At 35.8% G+C, this 11724-nt stretch overlaps 1 protein-coding gene across 2 annotated transcripts; it reads right to left on the bottom strand.

Moving 5' to 3' along the window:
• Positions 1-4365: 4365 nt before the first annotated feature.
• LOC107772262 (basic leucine zipper 23-like) lies at positions 4366-10717 on the bottom strand. Of its 2 annotated transcripts, none has more exons than XM_016591757.2 (3): positions 10378-10717; positions 8525-9354; positions 4366-4682 (listed from the first exon to the last, which is right to left on the bottom strand). In XM_016591757.2, exons 2-3 carry the CDS (start codon positions 9318-9320, stop codon positions 4657-4659), a joined length of 822 nt encoding a protein of 273 aa, XP_016447243.2. In that variant the 5' UTR covers positions 9321-9354; positions 10378-10717; the 3' UTR covers positions 4366-4656. The 2 variants fall into 2 exon arrangements, with proteins under 2 accessions (XP_016447243.2, XP_016447245.2); XM_016591759.2 differs by having other exon boundaries at positions 10373-10712.
• Between the last annotated feature and the right edge of the window lie 1007 nt (positions 10718-11724).

Raw genomic sequence — 11724 nt, 5'->3', positions numbered from 1 at the left:
AAAAAACCAGACGCAAAGTAAAACTAGAAATGTAGAAGAACAGAAATTAATCCGAGCCCACTGAATTCATAGTGTTTTCTTGAGGAACTTAATCCCCTCCTACTATCCGATGTTTAAGATTATTTTCTCTCATGATAGAACGGATTACCCTCACTGGTCTAGCGGTACTTCAAACTCCAATGACCAACGAACTCAAAGATCGGTAGCAAATCATACTTACTGCTTTCTTTATGTTAAAAACAATGCAAAAGGAAGAATGAGAAATCAAAAATTTTCGTAAGAAGAATCTGTGGGAAAGATCATGTATTTATAGCCAAAAAGTTGGGTAATACCAAAGAGTTGCAACTCTTCATGTAAAGGCTGCAACTCAAAATGGTTGTTATATAAAACGGTCATTTACGCAAATCTCCAAATTTAAATTTGAACGGGAAATTTAAAACGGAGGAAAAATAATTTACCGTCACAAAAATGACTAATTTGGATTAAAATAATATTACGTTAATCTTAATATTAATAAATAAATTTGATCCAAATAATTAATCAACAGAAGCCGAGCGACGAAGGCGCGAGGCTTGCCTTCTTCTTAACTCTTTAAGAGCTAGAAGAAGTACAATTATGTATATACCCATCAAAACTCTTTTCCTCCTCCAATATGGGACAATGTCCTTTTGTTAAAGAGGAAAATTCAAAAATTTTGTTTTTCTGTCCATTTTCCATTCACTCTATTTTAAGTTATAATAAGCTTCTAATCATGGCAGTCTTAAGTATAATACCTATCATTATCAGTCCTTATTCTTCCATTTCAAACAAATAATATACATCAAGTCTGTTTTGGTTCCTCTCCGATAAGAACCAATTATCCCAACAAGAAGTGGAATCCATGTTAGATAGCATAAACCTCCAAAAGGCTCATATAAGTTGAATATTGATGGGGCCTTTAAGATTGGGAGACTCTGCGAGCAAGGCTAGGAGGGGTCTTCAGGAAATTGCAGAGGTGACTGGGTGATGGGTTACGCTGATTCATGTCTTGCAGCTGAACTAGTAGCTAGCTCTCCGGCAATACTTGAGGACTGCCTGCACTTTGAAGCTAGAAACCGATTCAACAGAAATGATTAGAACATTACAAGACAGTAATGAAACTTGTAATGATGTTATTAATAAATGCAGGTTGTTAATGCTCTAACTGAAGGTCCCGCCGGTCAAGCATAACTTAAGGCAAGGGAATGCAGTTGTTGTACACCTACTAGCATAAGCTAAGGAAGCTTCCATCCAGTCTAATTTAACAAGACTACGTGCTTTGTTCGTCCACAGCTTTTTGTTGTGTGAAATCCAAAAAGACAAGCAAGGAGTATCTGATTTTGTCAAATGTCTTTCATCTACCGTTTGTAATATGTTACTATGGGAAATGAATGTGTCCTATGTGACCCTATTATGGAATGTAATATATATTTCCTCAAAAAAACAAAAACAAAATGTCTGTTTAATTTCTCTGCTTTATGAGCGTTGCCCTTCTGCTTTACTTACGTTCAACAATTAAAGGGAAGTTGTTATGAATGTGTTTACATCATTGTTTGAGGTTTTATGTGAGAAAGAAATAAAGGACTCAAACAAAACCGCAAAGTGGATGAACAGACGCGATATATTTACTTTCTACATGCTATATAATATATATCCTTCTTTTTGTGGAGGGTAAAAGAAAAGAGTTTCTTTTTTTGCACAATGGATTATTTATTTAAAACTATTTATATAACTAACATCACTTTTGATTTATTTTTAAAATAGCATATTTATTTACGTTTCTAGCATATTAAAAAGTTTAAACGTCTAATGGCTAACAAAATTTTAATAATTCACTTGCCGACAAATTAAGGGATCAATTTAATCCTTATTAAATATATTATTATACATTCTCTCTCATCATTATACTAACCATTCCCGTTATTCTCTCTAAAATTCACCCATATCTCTTGCCTTCTATATTTTATCAAATTCACTGCAAATCCCTCCACACCTCTTCTTCAAGACACCACAAACTGTTTCACTAAGATCATTGCAATTAAGAGAAAGAAGAAACAAGGAAAACCATGAATGCCTTTCAGTAACGCTATCACATAGTGAATAAAAAGATAGAGATACATAGAACAACAAAAACATACCCAGTGATTTTCCGCATACCCAGTAATACATAGAGAGAAAGAGAAAGACTGAAAGAAGAAGTCTTGGTTCTCAAAATTTCTAACAAACTGAAGGTTGCACACTAGCACTCAAATTCCTGTGAGCTTTTTGTTCAAGTGTTTTGCTCTGGTGTATATATTTTTATGTATATTGATGTATTTTTAATGTATACTAATTCATAATCTTAAGTATTTTTACTGTTTATTAAGATGTAATTTTTATTGTATATCTTCTGTATTTTAATTATGTACCATGACGTAATTGTTGGCAGATAGATTTAATATACCTCGAACATAAATAGTGAAGAATTACTGATCGAGTATAAATCACGTGTGCAATATCGATTATCTCCCTTCATATAAATAATTGCTGACTATTTTCTGCTACGTTCTTTTATGACTTGCTTTATCAAAAGAAGTAATACGACCATACGATTGCTTTTCCAACTAAAGTGAGACGAGTGGGATTTTAGTTTAGGTTGTAAAGCGAAAAATGATAGCCGACTCTCCTACGGTTCTTGGAAGAACTTGAAGTAATTAAGAACATCAGCTCAGACGATCCACCTCTTGGTAGTTTTATTCCATGCACATGTTATAAAAGGTAGATAAACGGGGTTAAGGGCTCTAGTCTTAGCACAGATTATATATGGAAATATGATAGTGACATTGCAATGGTCAAAATTGCTTAAAAAAACGTTTAATGATGATAGCATCCAAGTGAAAAATATTAAGCAAAGTGGTGAATCACAAGTCGTGCAGTCAATGTCCAAAAATATCTTTTGCCTGCTTTGAGCTGTGTCGAAGCATTTTTGTTCCAACTCTATGACCTATCTGTTATAGGTTAGCTAGCTCACTTAGTAAGCTCCCTGCCTTCTACAGTTGAGATAGAAGATTCAAACCCCATCAGTAGCGTAGTATCCCCTTTCCCTCTCCCCGATGTAACTATTTTTTTAATTAGCACATGTTAGCTAGCTCACTTGGTAAGCTCCCTGGAAGATTCAAACCCGATAAGTAGCATAGTATCCCCTCTCCTCCTCCCCCGATGTAATAAATTTTTTGTTTACTTAATAAAACCTAGATAAAATTAGGAAAGACGATGTTAATACATTCCAGAGTCCAGACCATAAGCGCTTAAGTGAAGGAAATTGAACTATCACACCAACAAGGCCATGGATAATCACAATAAAGACGGAAAACTGAAGAACATAGGTTAACTAATTATAATTCAGTAATAAGCATTATGTACAAGACACACGTTTTGAATTGGCGCATGCACCAACCAAAAACACCAAGACAAAGCTGATTGAACGGATGTTTGTCTTTCACAGAACCCCCAACCATCATGCGTTCCTCATGTAGTATGTACGAACCCAGGCTGCTGACAAAGAAAAGACAGCCAATGGTGGTAAAATTAGCTGCTCACAGAATAGATAGCATCAAAGGAACATCTTTGCATGAAGCAATACTCCGTAACGGCGGAGAGGCGTTTCACCTCAAATTCAAATGATTTCTCGTCTAAGACATGATTGATACATCAAGAAACAATTGATAGGGGAACCACACATTGTAGGATTATTCTAACTCTATAATGTGAAGTTGATATGAAACGAATTTCTTCAAACCCAAATTATAACCAAAGACTCTCCCACCCCTCCCCAGGCCTTAAAACTCATCTCTTATTTTTGACATACAATTTATGAAAAATATGAAAGATAATGACATAAGAATGTACACAAGGCTAGTCCAAATTTCTCCATTCATGGTTCCCAATTCAGGACCAGAATTGGTTCCCTCACAAATTTTGCACTTGTTGGTAAGGAGAATTTTGTACTTTCTACAGCACAATCCATTGAACTCAATCGTTTTGTCAGAAAATAAAAAGAGGTCCAGAATTCATATCACATGACAATTATGTACTTTCTACAGCTCAACTACTGAGCACACCAATTTGTGACAAACTAAAGAGAGGATATGAAAAACAAAAATGGAACCACGCAAATGCACTTAGAGAAAAAGCAATGGAAGCATGGTAACCTTCACCATGGACGGCAGAACCACAATCAGCAGATCAAACCACCGTGTGTTCCACATTTCAGCGGTCGAAATTCGCAGATCCATCCAAGAAAATTTGTCAATTCACCAAACAAAGGCCAGCGAGAATACACGCCAAAAGAATAGAACAATACTAGACTGAGAAACAAAGCGTAAAGATCTTTACAGAAAACCAATGTCTTGTCTCCTCCTTACGGGGTCCTCTAGCTACATGCATTCAATTGTTCTGCTTTACCCAAACACTCAAGATAGATGACTGAAATTTACACACCTACTAGACTGCCCACTGAAGAGCCAGAAAAAGAAAATCTTTATAAAGTTGAACATGATGAAGATAAGATGCTGGAAAGAAACCCCAAAAAGGGGAGAAGTAACATAACACAATGTACTTATTCTCAAAAAACGAAGATGCCTCCGTCTGAGCAGTTCATCAACTTGCTGTTGCAGCTCGAGTCCCTGCTAATATTAAAAAGGAAACAGAGCAAAGCTCAGTACAACAATAAGTGAGATAGGAAAATCGGAAAATCACATCTGAAAATAGTAGACTTGGTAAGTCAATCAGCATGTGAACCCAAATGTTAAATTCTGGTGCTTTGCCATGCAGTTTTCCTTTGATATTGAAATGCCAATAACTAATGTGTTGGCATACAAGCCCCAGCACGGTAAGCAACAACATGCAAGGATCAAATATGAAAAGAACATCCACCCCACCCCACCCAAGCGTAAGGAGGGGCTCACAACAGAGGCATACATTTTTCTTCCTTTTCTAGAAGAAAAGAGTGTTGGCGGCGATAATATAAGCCAACTGATGCAAAAATGAAAAAAAAGGAACTCGATGTCGAAGGCTGTCGATGTCTCAATTTGACAAATTTAAGAGTAAGATCAAACATGAGAAATTTTCTCTGTATATTCATAAGTTTATGCTACATAAAGATATAAAAGATTAGATATTTTGCAATCCAAACCATTCATATTATTTTATCGAAATAGAGTTAAAGTTAAGTTACTTTCAAGTAGTGAAAAGGTAGAATCTTTCTGGGACTTGAGGGAACCAGACGAAAATGCAACTCTTCGCAGTATTTATCACAATAAATCTTCACAATTGAACTATTTAGGCTGAATATATAGATGGCCCATCAAACTTGCCCGATTTCTTCATTTAGACACTTGCGCTAATGCTTTTACCTACTCCCTCCGTTTCAATTTATGTGAATATATTTGACTGGGCACGGCATTTAAAAAAAGAGAGAAGACTTTTGGAACTTGTGGTGTAAAATAAGACACATATTTTGTGTGGCTATAAATCATTGCATAAAGGTAAATTGTTTCCAAATTAAGGAAAGGAGTCATTCTTTTTGGCACGGACTAAAAAGGAAATAGGTTCACATAAATTGAAACGGAGGGAGTATTGAACAACAGTTGTTAGTTGAAAATGTACCTATTAGACACACGATGTTGATATGACACCGAGTGTGTTTCACACATCGTTTAAGAGCGTGATATGCCTATATAATGCTGATTACGTGGGTCCCAAGGACAGGTGAGTATTTTTATTTTTTCTCTTTTTTGTTCATCTAAAAGCTCAGCTACTAGCCTACTACTACCACCGTGCCGACATTTGTTTTCCGATCAATGTCAGACCGTCGATTTCTAGCTTAGTCTCTAATGGGTTCACTCCATAGTCCATAAGATGATTTCGCTAAGAAATTCAATGCAACTTGATAATTGCTGAAGTTTAAATCAGCTTTACCTATTTTTTGCCATCTCCTTGTATGGGGTTAGAGCTCGGTATAGCTTTCGCGGAATTGGGGAATTACGTAATCACGATAGGAAGAAAGAAGAAAGAAGAGTACTTTTGTTTTCTCAGTTTAAAATGGATTGGTTCAGATGGATCAAGATAGGAAAGAACACGGTAACTGCCTGAGTTCAATCGACAGTATGAACGTTCCGATGAAAAGGTCCTTTTTCGACCTTGGAAACAGTGTCATCGCGCAAAACGACAACATTTGGGTTGTCGTAAATGAAGAGTGCCGGTGACTGCTGGCTTTTCCAACAAACAAATCAGTAATGGGACGAGTGAAGTAATGTGATGAGATATTGACGAATATTGTTGCTGAAGAGAATGGAGAGGAAGAGACAAAGATAAAGAAATGGCATTTTTTTTTTTTGACAAGGAAGGACCCTGGATCGGGGGATAACGATAAAGAAATGGTATTTCTGGAGGCAAAGATTATTTAGTGCCAAGACTAATAATAGAAAGACGAGATTGCTTAGTTCCAATCAGGATGGGGCTTGCTCAAATAGGATTTGTTGCCGGAAATATGAAGGTCTGCTAGAATTCTTTTCCAATCAACTTCTCTTTTCTTAATCTTGCCCATTTTACTTTGATGACGTGTATTTTTATGATTGGCTTCATTTTCCACGTCACAGCGAGTGGAATTCACGCACTGAACTTAGTTTAGAATTGTGAATATGTGTTCAATTGACACAATTTGAACACAGGATAGGTGTGTTCAATAGGTACAAGCTTAGTTCAGGTGTCTAAATGAACAAATTGGGCACGTTTGAGGGTCGTCTATGTATGACCCAAAATTTAGATCTAGGTTTATACAATCAAGTTTATAATAAAGTAGGGTTAATCTTAGCCAATATTAATATCCAAAAGATAGACCAAATGTTTTTGTAGTAAGATCCCTCGTGTGCTGTTGAGTGGCAATGAATGACAACAATAATGGTATAATAAATGATTCAAGAATATGGAAGATAGCAATAAATAACAACGAATGACATTTAAGTAAATAAATGGATGAAGGTCACCCAACAAAGGTGAGATTCCCCAATAATTCTTGTGACAAGGATAGATGGTGATAAGCCTTTGAATATTCAGATCCTTCTTGGATCGGGGGAGAAAGAATAGATAAAGATACGAGAAAAAAGTAAACTTTTTAGAGAATGCCAATGTGTTGTTTTTTACAATGAATGTCCCCTCCCCTCTATAACTACATATCTTTCTATTTATAAGGGTGCATGGGTGATGGGCCACAAAACCATAAATAGTACAACTGAGAGGAATATTCACTGGAATATTCTCTGGCGAACCATCATCCTAGAACTAGCCGTTACTGCTTTAATGAAAGGAGTGTTCGTCATCGCCCTCAGTTGAGCCACTTCGACCTCGACGATGACGCGTTGTCTTCTTGTGACATCGACCTTTTGAGGTCAAGTCATCGACGACACGTGGCAGCCTTCGGAGGCTTCCTTGATGTCGACTTGGTCCACATATGATCATGGTAGTTTTTTACCCACACAGTCTGTGTGTTCAGCCAAATATTTAACTGTAGGAAAACTTTAAAGCCCCCGAGGATTGCACTGCATCCTTATATAAAAACTTAAATCACTGCCCAACAATTGATATAATACTATCACTTCATGATTTATTAGTACTTATTCAAGATCTGTAATTATTTAATAATATTTGTCAAATAACTATGAAAGATCAGTGTAATATATTCAGCAAACATCAGAAATGAACAATTAATTAGAACTTCGTGTCTTTGGATACAGGACCATAAGCATTACGCACACACAATATTTGTCAAATAACTATGAAAGATCAGTGTAATATATTCAGCAAACATCAGAAATGAACAATTAATTAGAACTTCGTGTCTTTGGATACAGGACCATAAGCATTACGCACACACATACACTCTTTTTTTTTTTAACAAGTACTGCTATATTTTTTAGGTATTTACATGCTATAGTGTTAAATTTTAGGTAGTGAAGCAGGGTCGGCAGATATAGGATTCTCTTCTATTTATTATAAGGGGACTCCACCCTTTGACTTGATTGAATAGACTCTTCTTCTATAGCTTTCAAGTGCTGAACCCAATCCAACTCAAACCATGTACTTTTTCAGATTTGAGAGGTTAGGGAAGTTTGTTCCAAGTAAAAACTTGTCTTAACATTTCAAGAATCTTTCTTAAGCATAATCAAGCATGCCAAAGACTACTCATTATATTTAATTTGTGTCCTGCTAAATACTGTCATTAGTGGAATTTCCTATAAAACAATAAACCATGATATGCATTAGAAAATTTCAGTGCACGCCTCTAAATGCAAAGTCTAAGGATGTAATTGAACATGATAAAGACATGACTGTGAAAAAAGTATATAATCCAGATCCGGGTGGTAATCAGGATTCATGTGAACCAAAAGGATGACGCTTCATTTATTTCAGGTTTCAAAGTAGTTAGGTCCATACCAAAAAGTGAAATTAAAATTAAAGTCAAGTTAACCTTTTCTTTTACTCCTGCCAGAAGGGTTTCCAGTAGGGGCTCCACTACCCAATTCACAGCCAGAACCCTCCTTCAGTTCAGAGATCTGATTACCCAAACATTGGAGAGTCTCAAATTCACAGTTATCGAAGCCTTGTCCATCTAATGCTGTGTCATCCAAGCTTTTACCTTCTGATCCAGGGTGGAGGCAGTAAACCCGATCATCACATTGCAAGTTGCAAGGGTTCATCACATATGCTCCAGGGAGATTAGGATTAACAAGGTTCTGATAAACATCCCCACTCTTCATAGGCTTCTGGTATGGAAAAGATCCAATTTCACCTTCAATTCTTCCACGGATATCCACAAGCAAGCACTTGAGCCTTGCAATCTCAGCTTCCAACACAGCCTGACCCTGCAGCCTTTTCATGAGTTGCTGATTTATAGCCCTTAATCTGACAACTTCGTCTTCTAATGAGGCAGCTCGAGCCTTCTTCTTCTCACGGTACTTACGAACCGCTTCTCTATTACCCAAAGGGCGTTTCTTTCTTTTTCCCTCTGCGGATTCAGCAGTATCATCACTTGCCGTCTTATCCTCACTCAGGGGAGGAACTATTTTGGTGTGAACATGATAACATGTATGTGTGTGAGTGCTATCAGGGCCAGGTGGATTGCAGGTGTGTGTATGAGTGCAGGCATGTGTATCCTTGAGAATTTCATTGAAGAAACTGTCCATCAAACCACTATCTGGAAATTCACCAAAATTTGAACTTGACAACATTTCTTGGTTAGAAAATTCCAGTTCCCCGTCATCCATCACAAAAATCCAAAAGAATTAAATAAGCCACAATCTGCAGGATAAACACAAGAAATTAGGACACGGTTTAGCGCCCCTAACTCTTTCTCCTCACTTTTTTATATTAAATAAAATAAATCCAAAAGAATTAAATAAGCCACAATCTGCAGGATAAACACAAGAAATTAGGACACGGTTTAGCGCCCCCTAACTCTTTCTCCTCACTTTTTTATATTAAATAAAATAATCCACATAGATCTTCATGGTTCCGAATTAAGAGACCCCTGTCCAGATCGCATTGCACCTCCAAACTCAGATGTCTCAACAACTAGTCGTGATGTCAGGAGGTGGGGCAAACCCCGCAAGCACAAGCAAGAGAACATGGCGAAGAATTCAAAATTTGAGCATGATAGGTAACATAACTATGCTTTGCCAGGAAAAATGAAGTTTCAAAGTTGAAATTCTAACTACAAGTTTAACTTGGTTGCACACAAAACACCTTAAACACACACAACTAACCCACCCCCACCCTCAACCCAATGATGCAAAACTCAGAATTTGCAAATGAATCAAAATCCTAGAAAGGAAAAGCAAGAGAACACGGCAAGGAGTTCAAAATTTGAGTAGAATAAGTAATATAACTATGCTTTGCCAGGAAAATTGAAGTATTTTGAAGCCGAAATTCTGACAAAGATTTTAACTTTCCATACGAAATAACTTATCAGACCCGCCCAACTACCCCATCTTCTAAAACAATAAACAAAATTCATATTTAATGTGTAACATGATTTCAAAGCAGAAAAATTGAATCTTGAATACTATTAAAGTTGAGAGTCTTAACAAAAAATTTAACTTCCCATACGAAATAGTAGCTTAAAAGAGACACCCAACTCTCCCATTCACCACAAGAATCAAAACCCAGAATTTGCCACATAAATTTAAAGCAGAAGAAAACGACTTTGATTCATGACCTTAACAACAACTATTATGCCTCAATCCCAAGTTAATTGGATCAGTTTCATTCAAATTCATGAGCTTAAACTTTCAGAAGATAACGATAAAGAAAAAAGAACCTTACGAGGTTACGACGAAACAATTATGCAGCGTCTGGAGTCTGAGTAGGTGAAGAGAGGGGTTAAAGATAAGGGCGAAAAATAAAGAATATGCGAGTTGTGCAGGAAAAGGGGAACCCTAGAAAAGGTGATTCTGGAGATATATGGGCAAATCTTTTAATGGCGGAAAAAGAATGGTCGAAGGAGAGGGGCCAATACTAGTCAGTGATTCCAACAAATGCAACAGGGTCCTCCTCTTCACTCTATGGGAAAGTCAGATACTCGATTGTTATTTATACCTACTTGAGGGGCCTCTGGTAATTCTTTAATCATGGAATTTCCTTAAACAAAAGTACAACTTGCGGTGCTGCATCAGACTACTATTAGTCATGCCACTATATAATGCTAAATATTCTTAGAATGTTTGAGACTATTTGTCTTAATGATCTGTTATATATATATATATATATATATATATATATATATATATATATATATATATATATATATATATTTATTTAAAAATAAATTAATTTTAACTTTTCATTTTACTGTTAATGAAATTTTTTATAGCTATACAAATTATGATATGTTTAAGATAACAAGTTTAAAAAATCTTTCTTATCTCTTACTCATATAAATTGAAACGACGAAAGTATGTACATTTCAATCAATTGTCTATAGTTATCATATTTCTTTACAATGAGAAGTTCTGTGATGGCTTGTTCAATTAAGACTTAGGAACGGATGTAGTGTGTGGGTTACGATTTCATTCGATCAGTAATTTTTGCTGAACTCGATAGTGGTAAGAGTTTACTAGATAAGTACATATTATTAATCTCAAACTCAATAAATAAAAAATACTATAGTAGAATCTCAAACTTAAATTCTTAAAATTTGAATTCTTAATCCACCTATATTAAAACTATATTCGCATATCAACAAATTCATCAGCCTTTTGAAAACTCGTAATAAAAATCGTTTTTATGTTTTTATTTTCATTTTTTAGTAAATCGTTTTTATGCAATGTATCAATGTATCAATTGTCAATCTATCATAACTCTTGTTTATTGGTGTTCGGTTACCACTTACCAACTTGCATAGCGGAGTCGCAGCAACTACTTCAGTCTCTACAAAATACTTCCCAGCAGCCTTTGTCATTAGGTCCAGTATTTTTAAATCGTTTTTGACTTTTGTTCGACCTTATAATTGGAGACTAACACCCCCCCCCCCCCCCCTTCTTTTTTTTTTGTTTCCTAAACGTTCTCTTCCATTTGGTCTATATGATCAGAATTGGTTCTTTTATTTTTTATATTTCTGGCAATTAGGAAATAGGTGTACTTGCAAATAATATGTCTAGTATTTTTAAAAGC

Source organism: Nicotiana tabacum, chromosome 4 (genome assembly GCF_000715075.1).
Source record: "Nicotiana tabacum cultivar K326 chromosome 4, ASM71507v2, whole genome shotgun sequence".
Lineage (NCBI taxonomy): Eukaryota > Viridiplantae > Streptophyta > Magnoliopsida > Solanales > Solanaceae > Nicotiana > Nicotiana tabacum.
This window is presented reverse-complemented; position numbering and strand designations above follow the sequence as displayed.